Here is a 14,673-nt window from a genome sequence, read left to right as displayed (position 1 = left end):
CCCTTTAAATGCTGTTCTTTTATAGGGATGACAGAAAATGATTAAGTATACTGTTTCTTTAAATTTGTGAACACAGAGATATCAGCAGCATAAATTATAACCAATTTTATTATGGCACAAGAACAAAGTCCACAGATTTGTGCAGTAGTACACCAAGGTAGAGCGAGTTTGCGTCCTTCTGATATGTGTGTGCTGGCTTTTCTGATGTTTACTTCTATAGATGTGTTGCGTGATATATTAACAATTGTTTATAGTGTTACTGTTTGTTGCTTCTCAGGTCTTTTGAGCCTGATGCAGAGAGGGCTTATACCTCAAGCTGCCCAGCTCACCCTGGATCCTCCTGCAGTGTTATCTCAAACTCTTGCTCTACATAGTGGCAAGACACCAAGAGTACCAGTCCTAAAGGAAGACACAGGTAGGAGGGTCCACTGCATGCAGCCAACCTTCAGATTGTAATGAATAGTGTTGAGTAAATTGAATAGCTGTACATTTGTTCTTTCCTTTTGTTACAGTAAAGGATTTTTCTAAAATGGCAGTAACATCTGTGGACATAGAGCGCACCCATAAGACAAAATCTTATGCAACTCGGCAGTCTCACACCCAGCTTCAGAGAGATAGATGTGTAACACCTTATCCTTCAACACAACATTCCGCCTCAGCCAAAAGGGTACAGACCCCTGTATCAGTGATTGACATGGATCTGCAAAGAGATGCTCCTACGCATCAGGTACCAGTGTGTTCATGACTTTTCTTCAACTTCCTGAAACACTTTTTGGTTTTGTCTGATACTTTATGTACAGTAGATGTGTTTCTGTTTCTGCCTCTTGGCAATGCAATTATACGTTAAAATACTGCAATTTCCAAATTTTGATAGTTTGGAAGCCCTTTACAAATAAGTAATATATCTAAAACTGCCTTGGTTTATGACACATACCTCTAAATCTTTCAGCAGATGTCCTACTTGACAGCTACTCCAATGGGTGACCGGTTTACTATTTACAGTGGGGTTATTGACACAGAGGCTGCAGACTTTTTGGCATTCAAGCAGCAATATTGCTTGTGTTGGGGTAGCTTTCTGTCCTTCCTGGAGAGCCTGCAGAAATTACTACTGGATTATGCTGTGCCAGCTGCCGTGGTCGAGGGTGAGAAGTTGAGACTGGCAGTATTGGAACAGGAGCTAGGTGTTCCTCCATCGGTCTCTCAACTGCTGTCTGTTTTGGAAAACAAGTCCTGGGTCCAGAGATTCCTGAATCAGCCAGGGCAGCGCTACAGAGGGAGAGAAGGAAAGCATGCAGCCGCAGTGAAGATCCAGGCAACTTGGAGAGGCTACCGGGACCGCACAGCATATCTGTTTTATCAACGGCAGCGGTGGGCTGCAGGCATTATTGCAATATCATGGCTCCTACATTTGCAGAAGTCACGTGTTCGTAAAATGCTTCAAACATCAAGGGACCATTACCTAAATAACTATCATTGCAGGATTAAGGTAATAACATACTGTGACAGTGTCTACTGAATATGTGGTACTATACCACCTTAAATGTACTGGTAGCATTAGAGACAGTTACTATCACCACTCAATTTAGTCAAACCACTAACTCCAATTCATTAACCAGCATTTGAATTAAAGGTTGTAACTGTATAACTAAGAGTTAGGCAGGGTAGATATGTCACTGTATCACCCTGAAGTAGCAGGGAAATCTATTAGAGTTAAAGTGTGACCATGCAGGGGACAGCAGGATATACTAGAGGTGTCATTGTGTCACTTTGCAGTTTTAGGAACAGACCTGTATTGTCACAGTCTCACCCTGCAGTGGGCAGGACACACAACAATTGTCACTGTGCCACTCTCTAGCAGGAGGGACAGATCAATACACACAAGTAATGTCAATATGTCACCCTGCATTAGGAAAGACACACTGATATTGTTACTGTGTCATCAGAAGTATGATGGACAGATTAGCACCACCCCTCTGCCATCCTGTATTGTCGAAAGTCTCATTGGTATTGTCACTGTGTCATCTGCAGTTTGATGGACAAACTAGTAGCACCCCATAACCTGAATTAAGAAGGACTGTTATTGGTTCTATTTTGCCCTATACTATGAGGGACAGACTTGAAGCCCCCCCCCCCCTGTCATCCTGTATTGGGAAGGACACACTAGTATTGTCACTGTGTCACCCTGTAGCATAAGAGATAAGCAAAACGACAACAGGGAGTGCCTCAAAAGTCAAAGTGTGAAGTAAATATTAATATCTATTTAATATTCAATAATACAGTAATCTCAAAAGCAATTACATTGCCAAATTGGTAAACCAAAAACACAAGTAAAATACACAAGTATAAAAATCACTTACAATCTTAAAATCATATATGCGCATATATAAAATGTCCAAAAAAAGAATACCAGAAAGAGAAAAAAAGAAAAAAAAAGGAAAAAACTATCAAAGCCCATAATATTAAAAAAAAAAAAAAAAGTGTACAATGACCAATGACATTCCTTTAATTCAATCTTCCATATAATATCTGCCCAAAATGCCTGAAAAGTAAATGTAGACATAGGGGTAGATTAATGAAATGTCGGACGGACATGATTCGCTGTGGCGAACGTGTCTGCCCAACATCGCTAAATGCCAACAGCATACGCTGTCGGCATTTATCATTGCACAAGCTATCCGCCACCTCAGAGGTGGTGTATGAGTTAAGGAGCAGAGGTCTTACGACCGCTGCTTCTTAACTTTTGTTTCCGTCGAGCCTGAAGGCTCACGCTGAAAAAGCTGCATCCGCTTGGTATGAGCTGGTTTAAAGGGACAGTCAAGTCAAAATGAAATTTTTATTCTTATGAACTGCGGTTACTATGATCTGGAAATAAAAAAAACCCAATGGGAATGGTGTAAAATTATTGGAAATAGAATAATATAAAAAATGATTTATAAATATTGAGTTTTCCCCAATTAGTGCATAATAAAATACATTATTGAACCAACATTGTTAAAAGTAATATATGATATCTTGTGTGGTAAAGCTAATATAGTAAAATAACAATAATAGATAACATTCTTCTGGTTCAGTAGGCCTCGTTTTATTACTCAAGACCATTTTACTTTAAGGTGCACACTATGAGGTAGCTTTAATAAGCAGCGGATACTAATATCTACCCCCGTAGTTTCAGGTTCCCCTGAAATGTAAGTTAAGAAGCAGCTGGTCCTTAAAGTGACAGTCTAGTCAAAATTTAACTTGCATGATTCAGATAGGGCAATTTTAAACTACTTTCCAATTGAATTTTATCATTAAATTTGGTGGTATTTTTGAAAAGCTAAACCTAGCTCAACTCAAACTGATTTCTAAAGTGTTGGAAACCGCCTCTTAGCTCAGAGCATTTTGAAAGTTTTTCACAGTTAGACAATACTAGTTCATGTGTGTATCATATAGATAACATTATGCTCACTCCCGTGGAGTTATTTAGGAGTCTGCACTGATTGGCTAAACGGCATGTTTCTCAAAAACGCTCTAAGATAAGGGGGCAGTCTGCAGAGGCTTAGATACAAGGTAATCACAGAGTTAAAACATATATTAATATAACTGTGTTGGTTATGCAAAACTGGGAAATGGCTAATAAAGTGATTATCTATCTTTTTAAACAATAACATTTCTGGTGTAGACAGTCCCTTTAACTCATACGATTGGGATGATTGACACCCCTTGCTAGCGACGATTGGCCGCAAATGTGCAGGGGGTGCTATTGCACACGCATTTCACACGAAATGCTTATGCAATGATAAATGCCAACAGCGTATGCTGTCGACATTTATCGATGTCTGGCGGACATGATGTCTAGATGAACTTTTTAGGTATTTTGGGCATGCAGATATTATATGGAAGATTAAATTAAAGGATTGTCACACATCATCGTACACTTTTTTTTAAAAAAATTGTCACTATTTATTGGCATTGTAAGTTTTTTTAAAACTTTATTGGACACTTCTTTCTGATATTCTTTTTGGCCATTTTATATATGTGCTTATATGATTTTAAAGTTTATGTGATTTTTAAGATTGTGTATGTTACTTTTGTCTTTGGTTTACCCATTTGGCAATGTAATTGTTTATTGCAATTATTATAGAACTTGTACATTAAGGGCTAGATTAATAGTTAAACGCTAATTTAACGTGCGCCCATAAAGGAGCAAACTTGCCTGTTTACGGGCGCTCATTAAATAACCAGCCATTACAAGTTCCTGGTTAATGCTCTGGTTAATTAAAAAAATGTCCCCCAATTGCCCCAAAATAAAGTGTACAGTTCCCTGCACAAAGCAGTTATAAGGGGTTAATGAGAAAAGTGCCTTTACATTACGGTCTATGGGGACTGTGTTTATACTGTTAATATATATATATGCTTATATACATATATATTTATGTGTTAATATGTGTATATACATATTTATGTGTTAATATGTGTATATATATATATATATATATTTATGTGTTACTATGCTTATATACATATATAATTATGTGTTAATATGTGTAAATACCCATATAAACACATATATATGTATATATTCATATTCATATATATTTTAAATTTGCTGCCCAACGCTGCTCTAGGTTCTCTGCCATGTCTCACGGCATGAGATCGAGGCTCTCATTGGAGCCTATGGAAGTGCGCTCTTGTGAGCACAATGCATTGCACTGGTATAAGTGGAGCGCAAATATTGCACTCACGAAAGCGCAATTTTGCGCTCCACTCATGTTCTAGGCCTAAATAGGTATTAATATTAACCTTAAACTATGGCTTTTGAGGCGCTTCCTGTTGTGTTATTGTGTATTTTTTTAGGATCAGATTAGGAGGTCTTTTGGGTAGCTTGTGTGACCCTGATTTGGCACCAAATTATTATTTTTGGATAAGCACCTTGCATTAGGAAAGACACGGGATGGACTAATAGCCCCTATCTGTCACTGTGTCATCTGCAGTATGAGGGACAGTTTGGCATGTCACCCTGTATCGGGTAAGGCATACTGGTGGTATTCTCATTATGTCTTCTGCAGTATGAAGGTCAGACTAATAGTCCCCCCCTTGTTACCCTGTATTGTAAAAGACACCCTACAATTATTACTGCGTCACCCTGTAGTTTGAAGGATAGACTAATAGCCCCTCTCTGTCAGCCTGTATTGGGAAAGACACACTGGTATTTTCACTGTGTCACTCAGCAGAATGAGGACCAGGCTAGTAGCCCTCCTCTGTCACCCTGTTTTAGGAAAGTCACACTGGCATTGCCATTGTGTCACAACTCAGTATGATGGACAGATTAGTAGCTCCTATCCCCCCGCCACTCTGCATTTGGAAATACAAACTAGTATTGTCATACAAATAGGCCCGGTCTATTACCCTGCTGTGGGAAAGACACATTAGTATTGTCACTTAGCCACCCTGCAGTATGAGGGACAGACTAATAGCCCCCCTCTGTCATCTTGCATTAGGAAATAGTATTGTCACTGTGTCTCCTGCAGTATGATGGACAAACTAGTATCCCCCTTTTGTTACCCTGCACTGCTAAAGACACACTGACATTGTCACTGTGTCACCTGCAATATGAGGGACAGACTAGTAGCCCCCCTCTGTCACCCTGCATTGGGAAAGGCACACAAGTATTGTCACTGTGTCACCCTATAGATGGAGTTAGTAACTGTCAGTGATGCTGTCACCCTAAGTGGAAGGGACTGACTGCCAATATCAGCATCACCCTGTAGTGGGAGGTATAAACTTAATAGACTGTTTACACATCTGCAGAATCACACATCAGCTCACTTCAAGGGGGATTTAACTCCTCTCTCCTGTCATTGCTCCATCAGGAAGTATTTAACACGGCCTTTTAATTAGTGCGCACCATTTCATTTATATTTGCATTACCTCCCTCACGCCCCCACCACACACTTTCCGTGTTAATTCATATTCTTTTAATTAAAGCGAGTAAGGCCTTAATCTCCCCTCACCAGCCGCATCATGCAGCCTCCTAATTAAATTAATTGGGGGGGGGGATGAGGAGATGTTTTTAAAGCATATAATTAAATCAATTAATATAATTTAAGCTTGGATTAACCGTACGGCAGGATGAAGCAAGGAAGCTTAAGACCCCCCTCACCCTTTCGGATAAGTGTGTTCCAGACTGCCTCTCTCACTCATTGCTCTTCCTCTTGATTTTTTAGCATCTGGTATCCAACTGGAAACACATCAGGATGTGCAGGAGGAGCATTATCCATATCCCATCATTAGGTAAAGAGCTCTTAGCCTCCAGATCTATCAGCCACCTCTATTACCCAGCACATTACGCTTCTCTGATTGAGTTCAGCGCGGGGACCTTCTCTTATTCAGATGGGTCTCTGCAGGAAAATGTTCTCGACATGATGAGAGTGATATTACCAGGCCTGCACTGGAAGCGGCGTTTAATTCGGGGAGTTAAACAAATAAACTCATTATGGGATGTGGGGATAAGGAGGGAGATGAGCAGCCGAGGGGCCATTTTCTATAATTCGCTTTTCATCTGTGTGAAATGAGTTAAGAAACTTCTCTGCATGTACACGTGTATGTGGCTGCGTAACCGCATAGATGTAGGTCTGCGTGTGTGTGTGTGTGTGAAAAAGCACACATTTATATATAGATGTGATTATGTGTGTGGGTTTTGTATGAGACACAACGTGTGTGCGAGAACAGTTTGTTATGTGTATTTGTCTATATTTCTGTATTGTTTGTGCGTATGTGCAGAAGTTTGTGTAAATGTGCTTTGCACTGTCAAGTGTGTGAGCATATGCGGTTTCGTAAGTGTATGGGTCTATGTGGCTTTGCGTCTGTGTATGGCCCTGTATGAGTGAGTGTTGAGCACAGGATGGATCTATATGTCTTTATATGTGTATGTGGGTAATGTTTGTATTGTGTGCGCTTGCGCATGGATATGAGTGGGGTTTTTTGTATGCAGTTGTGTCTTTGCATAACTGTGTGTGTGCGCATATCTTTGTATTTGTTTATGTATGGGATTGTGTATGTGTGCAGCTTTGTTTCATGTGTCCTGCACTGTGAAGTATGGGTATGTTCCTCTGTGCATTTTTTTATTTGTGTGTGTGTCTGCATATGGCTCTATGACTTGTTTCTGATTGTCTCTTTATATTTGTCTGTATGTTTCTGCTTAAATATCTTTCTTATGGGGCATGGCCATGACACTGTCAACATCTCTAGATGCAGTATGCACATACTCACCTCTAGGAGCTTACAGGTCTAACCCCCTTCATCCCATCTCTGTGTTGACGCTGTCGCTCTGGGATATTGCTTGTACACTGTTTTTAATCAAATGTGCAGTCAAAATGATAAGCTACATTGTCGGAAATTATTTAGTTCTAATTACCAGCAGATGGGCTGCTTTATCTGCACCTAGGGCGCGCGAGCAAAAGGAAATGCTGTGTGAACAAGAATAATTAAGAAGTTGAATAGTGTTTTTTGCGCTTAAATAATCTGCAGTTTCATGTTAATTAGCACTAATGTAATTATTTAATTACATTTATGAATTAAGGGAACTTAAAAAGATGTTTCCTTACAAAGTGCAGGCAAATAGGTGTGCAAGGTCCCTTGAGAAATCATTCCTGCTGCTGTGCATGAGTGGATGTGTGTGGGGGGGGTCTGGATTAGATGTTTTCTGTAAAAGAACGCATATTGTGTGCATTTTAACAATAGGTTAAGTTGCAATATTACAGCAATTAACTCGTTCATGCCCAAACTAGGGCATTGTAAATTAAAGAAATAGCTGAACACCTAATATCACAAAACAAAAATTTATACATGTGATTCAGAATTAAGTGAAATTAGTTTCATTTTTTTTACATCCTTAAAGGGAAACTGAACCCAAATTTTTTCTTTTGTAATTCAGATAGAGCATGCAATTTTAAGCAACTTTCTAATTTACTCCTATTATCAATTTTTCTTCGTTCTCTTGCTATCATTTGAAAAAGAAGGCATCTAAGCTTTTTTTTTTGTTTCAGTACTCTGGACAGCACTTTTTATTGTTGGATGAATTTATCCACCAATCAGCAAGGACAACCCAGGTTGTTCACCAAAAATGGGCCTGCATCTAAACTTACATTCTTGCATTTCAAATAAAGATACCAAGAGAATGAAGAAAATTTGATAATAGGAGTAAATTAGAAAGTTGCTTAAAATTTCATGCTCAATCTGAATCATGAAAGAAAATTTTTGGGTACAGTGTCTCTTTAACCCCTTCACTGACAGGGAGGGCTGCAAAGCATTGCTATTCGACCATCACTCTGTTAAATGTTTAGAAACATAATGAAGTTGTTTAACAAGCATTAAAGGCCAAGTTTCCCCAGGTAGCTTTAATCGTGTCCGTCAGTCTGTTAGCTGTTAAAATGGTTGTTGATAAACCAGCTTGTTTTATGCAGTTGTTAGCAACCTAAATTTGTCTACCGCCTTTCCTAGCTGTATAGTGTTAAAATGCTATTTTACATCTGGTATCTCAAAATGTGAAACAGTTAAAACATGTAAAATACACACATAGTGAATAAAATTGTATGCAGAATTAGGATTATATTGACTCTATCATTTTACATATAAACGGTACCTATAATTCATTAGTTTTTTCTACATATTTAAAAAATATGTGTGCATGTCTACTGTGTCAGTCACAGGTAAGGACTGCAAGGGTAAAACCAGTAGTTAACAGCTGCTGGACATTAAATGAAAATGAGGGTAGGGTTATGTTTAATGTCTGATGACATTTTCACACAGTTATAAAATGTAATGAGAAAGTTTATAAACTGAGGGGAAAATGGAAGCCGATAACACTTTAGACGTTACAGAGAAATTGCGTTGCCATTGTTGAGCGATTTTCGATAACACCTGCTAAATAATTTAACTTTTTGCATCTCAAAGTTAGCTCCACCAATGAAAACCTTCCCTAAATCAGGGCTTTCTATAAAATCACATCCTTTTGTCAGAGGTATTAGAATTATGCATGGTATTGGGGGTTCAGGTATGTCCTGTTTCCCTGTAGATGTTTCGCCAGGTTCTGTGGCTGTGTGACCCCTGCACAGTGCATTGTATTTATTTGCCACAATTTTTAATTCTAACTTGGCATTTGCTTTTCATTTTTTTTGCAGGCTACACAGAAAAACAGAGAGCTCAGACCTCTGATTTGCACATCCAGCAGAACCTGCAGATAGGACGACTTTGTGATATTGCAGGTTAAACCAGAACAATGGGGCCTGGAATATATTAAATTATTCTGAATTACATCGCTGCATGTTCTTTGCAATAAATGGAACTATATAAGTCAATAGGGATGATTGTATGGGTTGTTATTTGAAGAAGAAATAAACATTAGGGATCTGCTTTAATAAGTTGGGGAAGGTTTATATGGACAATATGTGGTTCAGTATAAGTTATGGGGGTTATTACAGGGAGCAGCAGGAGTTATAGGGAGGGGTTACATTGAGCAATAGATAGAGATATACGAAGAGGCTAAATGGGGCAACAGGGTGCATTATATAGTTATACTAAGCAAAACTGGAAGTAACAGAAGTTAGGTGAATTTGTAGGAGGAAATATTAGGCGATGGTTTATTGAGAAATAGGACCCAAAATAAGAAAAAGGTTGTGCAATGTATCAAGAAGATTACAAGTAGATAATCTATGGATGAATAAAATGAGTTTTAGTGTATTGTACATCCATCTATATATTATAATTTTATAAAAATAATATTATCTGTTATTTCGAGGGTGGGCTCGGACTGAAATTCTACAGTTAGGGAGTTAGAGAGAAGTTATATGGCTCAGAAGGGACCGTTTTATGAGAAAGTTATACGTAAGAATATATTGAATTATAAAGATATATGGAGCAGTAGGAGGAGTTATAAAACTGGATTTTTTTAAGGAATAGTAGTAGTTACAGATATAGATTATATGAAGCAGAAGGAGGAGTTATTGGGGGAGGTTATATGAAGCAATAGCTGGAGTTGTAGATAGCAGTTATATGACATAATAGCTGGAGTTATAGGGAGAGGTTATACAAACCAACTGCAGAGTTATAGGTTATATCACATAGTAGCTGGATATTTAGGGACCATTTATATGAACCACTGAGGGGGTTATAAGTAAAGGTTATTTGAAGCAATAGCTGGAGTTACAGGGAGTGGTTATATAAACCAACTGGTGAGTTATAGGTTATATCACGTAATAGCTGGATCTTTAGGGATCATGTATATGAACCAATGAGGGGGTTATAGGTAAAGGTTATATGAAGCAATAGTTGGAGTTACAGGGAGAGGTTATATGACAAAATAGCAGGAATTTTAGAGAGTAGCATTTTAGGAGAAGTTATATGAACTAATGGATTAGATATAGGTGAAGGTTATATCAAGTGATATCAGGAGGTATAGTAAGAGGTTAAATGATTCAATGGGGAGTTATAGAAATAATAATCTAAAGTAATAGGAATTGTAGGAAAATGTTATTTTGTGAAATTAAAAGCGTTATAGGATGAAGTTATAACTCATGCCGGAAATAGAAAAAAAGGTTTGGGATATAATTAAGTATAATTAATTAATGGTCTGTCAATTATCAACATGCCTGGTCAAGAATACACATCTTTGTCTTACAGATCCCAATGTGGATGTTATTTACGTGTGCCCAGTGGAATTGGATGAGGAGATGCAACAATATTACCGCAAACTTCTAGGTCTACGGGCAGCTGTGCTAGCTGGCAATCCCAAGGATGCCTCCGACCTGCATGAGAGATTTACCATTGTTATTCCTGAGGCTGTAGGCAGATTTCCCGTAAGTCAGAGATCCTCTTTACATTACATACTGTACTAATACCAGAAACCACTATAATTAACATTTTAGAAATATTTAGGTTCAGAAGAATTCAAGGAACTGAATAATAAGCGAAAGATAATTTAAAGAAAAATCATTGTAAATTATATTAACATTAAGACTTTTGTTGAAACCACCAGGTAGCTACATCTTCAACTGCAATAGAATCTAGACCTTTGTGTCTTTTTCCAGTACGTTTAATTATATAAATACTATTATTTCTTGAAAAAATAAAGATAAAATGTTAAATAAATAAATAAATATTTTCTTCAACTGGTAGTATTTATTCTATGTGCGTTTACCATTCATGGTTCATTTAACAAAGCTTCATGCATCAGTCTTATTATTTTAAAGCTGGGCTATTTGTAGTGGGCTTAGATTGAAATCCCACAGCACATGGTGCAATAGGGGGAGTTATACAGTAGGAGATATAGGGAGTGATCATATGGAGCAAAGGGAGGAGTTAAGGAAAGCATATACGTCACTATAGAGGAGTTGTATGAGAAGCTTATAAGGTGTAATAGAGATGGAATTAGAGAAGTTATGTGAAACAACAGAAATAATTCATGGGAATTTGTATATAGTGTTATATCAGATGTTATAAGAAGAGGTTATATCTCATGTTAGAAATATCACTAAATGTTTTACCCAATGGGTTACAAGAGAAACTTTAGCTTGATTCAGGCAGCATCACACCTGATCACCTTGGGATATGGACCACTGTTTTACCGTGTTTAGAACAGTGATGGGCGACTGGCAATATAATGTGGCTTCCCTAGTGACCTCAGTTCTTTCATCTGCTTCTCAGCCTTATACCTGTAACACACTTCTATTTTACCTCAAGAAATTACCTAATTGTATGTATGCATTATATAGATATATTGTAAGCTCTTTGGAACTCCTCCTGTATGTATTTGTTTAGTTTAGTATATTATATGTTTCTGTATTTCTTTCTCTCCCCCCCCCCCCCCTATAAATCAGTGTAATTGCGTTACCCCCTACTCATGTCTGGGATTTTGGTGGTGCTTTGAAAAATAAATATCAATAATTAAACAGGGATGAATTATTTCACTAATCCACTAATCATGGACTAGTAAGAAATTGCAGTGGTTGAGTAAAAGGGATTATTTTTCCTATATTTAACATATATGTATATTTGTGAGTCTGTGAGTGTGTATTTGTATATATATATATATAGAGAGAGAGAGAGAGAGACAGAGAGAGAGAGTGTGTTATATATATATATATATATATATATATATATATATATATATATATACACACACTATATACACATAAACACACACATATATAAATATATATATATATATATATATATATATATATATAGAGAGAGAGAGTGTTTTATATATATATATATATATATATACACACTATATACACATAAACACACACATATATAAATATATATATATATATATATATAGAGAGAGAGAGAGAGAGTGTTATATATATATATATATATATATACACACTATATACACATAAACACACACATATATAAATATATATATATATATATATATATAGAGAGAGAGAGAGAGAGAGAGAGTGTTATATATATATATATATATATATATATACACACTATATACACATAAACACACACATATATAAATATATATATATATATATATACACACTATATACACATAAACAAACACATATATAAATATATATATATATATATATATATATATAGAGAGAGAGAGAGTGTTATATATATATATATATATATACACACTATATACACATAAACACACACATATATAAATACATTATAAGCATATGTTAATGTATAAGTAACTAGTTAAAGCCTCCCAGAAGCTCACCGTCCTCCATACAGCACAAAGGCAATTTGCCCCTTTTTGAACTTGCAATGTTTCTCTTTATATTATCAATTGATTTCCTCGCAGCTTTGCCGTTACAATCAGAGTCAGGAGGGCGGCGCGGGATGAATTAGCGTTATCCAAAAGGCTGGCAGCTTCTTCTCGGAGTGACAGAAGGATAATTCTGCGTGGATCAAATAAATACAGATGTGTAGTAATTAGTTCAATTCCCACAGAGGCCATTTCCGAGGCACTAAAGATGTGAGCGATTATAGTCTCACCTCAACAGCTTTTATCAATTTAAACAGCTCGACTACAACAAAGGTCATAACCTACCCACATATTAATCATGGATTTTTTTTGGTAGGCAAGCAATATAATAAATTAGTTTGAGAAAATAGAGACATTTGAAAGAACACAATCATTTTTTATTAACTGCTATTTAAAAATTTCCACCGCATTTATTCATAACACTGTGTGTGTGTGTGTTTCTGTATGTATGTGTACATATATATGAATATATATATATATATCTTCCAAAAGGTGCACACCAGGTCTACAAAAGACATCTGACATGAGGCGGTGTGTCATGAGTGCTGATCAGGGAAAAAGACTCTCCCCTTCCTTACTATTAAAATATAAAGAGAAGAGAGGCAGAGCTGTGTTTGATTATATATATATATATATATACACACACACATACTGTACTGTATATTGCATTTTTATGGGGGTACTCACCGGTACTGATTACCACCACCTCTGCCATCTCATAACAGATAGTATTTGTGATCATTATATAAGTCCTTTAGTTTTCACAAGAGGGGACTGCAAAATATATCAAGCATTATAAATAACTTTTCCATTTTATTTTATCAAAGTTACTAAGCACAATATATCAGTCAATAATCATTTTACACAAAAAAGCACTTACTATACAGTATATATATATATATATATAATATTTTTCCCCCAAATTTGCCTTCCATACTATTTTTCAGCATTTCCTATTAAGAAGTAAAATAAACATTATATTCAAAGTATAATTAAATTATAACAATTATTATAATTATAATATTATTATAATTATTTACATTTATTTATAATATATATATATATTTTGTGGCATTAAAGGTTTAGGGCCGGATTACAAGTGGAGCATTATTTAACGCTTCCGCTCGAGCGCTAACTGCGCTAGAAGTAAGCTTTTTGTGTGCGTTGCGTTGCACTCATATTATGAGCTGAAAGTAAAGTGTTTTCGCTTGCGTGCTAACCCGACGACCCCAAAAAAGACGAACTTACAATATTGTGTGCTCAATATATATATATATATATATATATATATATATATATATATATATATATATATATATACACACATGATTATAGGTATAGCTATATACAAATATATATAGGAATATCTATTTATAAATACTTAGAAAATACTCACCCTCCCGTCCCCTTCGCTCTGCTCATTACCTCCTTTTCTCCTCCTCTCTTGTTACCTCCTCACATTCCTGTCTACAAGGCTTCTCCAGACTGGCCCCTATTTTGTGAAACTCTCTGCCTCGCTCTACACGACTTTCCCCTAGTTTTCAAACTTTCAAGCGCTGGGATGCATATAATATACACTAACATTTTCCTATCTTAGTCCCTCTCCTCTTTTAGCTATCCCCTTGAACCCCCTTAGCATGTAAGCCTACGAGCCTAACTGCTTTGTAGATCACCTTAAAGGGACACTGAACCCACATTTTTTCTTTTGTGATTCAGACAGAGCATGTAATTTTAAGTAACTTTCTAATTTACTCCTATTATCAAATTTTCTTCATTCTCTTGGTATGTTTATTTGAAAAGCAAGAATGTAAGTTTAGATGCCGGCCCATTTTTGGTGAACAACCTGGGTTGTCCTTGCTGATTGGACAGCACCAATAAACAAGTGCTGTCCGTGGGCT

At 36.6% G+C, this 14,673-nt stretch overlaps 1 protein-coding gene across 1 annotated transcript in view; it reads left to right on the top strand.

Annotated features, from left to right (window-relative positions):
• IQCH (IQ motif containing H) overlaps nt 1-14,673 on the top strand; it is a 369,607-nt gene that overhangs the window by 119,636 nt on the left and 235,298 nt on the right. The window contains exons 7-12 of the mRNA XM_053719577.1: nt 278-415; nt 513-727; nt 953-1,486; nt 6,207-6,273; nt 9,162-9,245; nt 10,660-10,835. Coding sequence (XP_053575552.1) covers nt 278-415; nt 513-727; nt 953-1,486; nt 6,207-6,273; nt 9,162-9,245; nt 10,660-10,835 — 1,214 coding nt within the window. The remainder of the gene's footprint in view (nt 1-277; nt 416-512; nt 728-952; nt 1,487-6,206; nt 6,274-9,161; nt 9,246-10,659; nt 10,836-14,673) is intronic.

This window comes from Bombina bombina, chromosome 6 (assembly GCF_027579735.1).
Source record: "Bombina bombina isolate aBomBom1 chromosome 6, aBomBom1.pri, whole genome shotgun sequence".
Lineage (NCBI taxonomy): Eukaryota > Metazoa > Chordata > Amphibia > Anura > Bombinatoridae > Bombina > Bombina bombina.
This window is presented reverse-complemented; position numbering and strand designations above follow the sequence as displayed.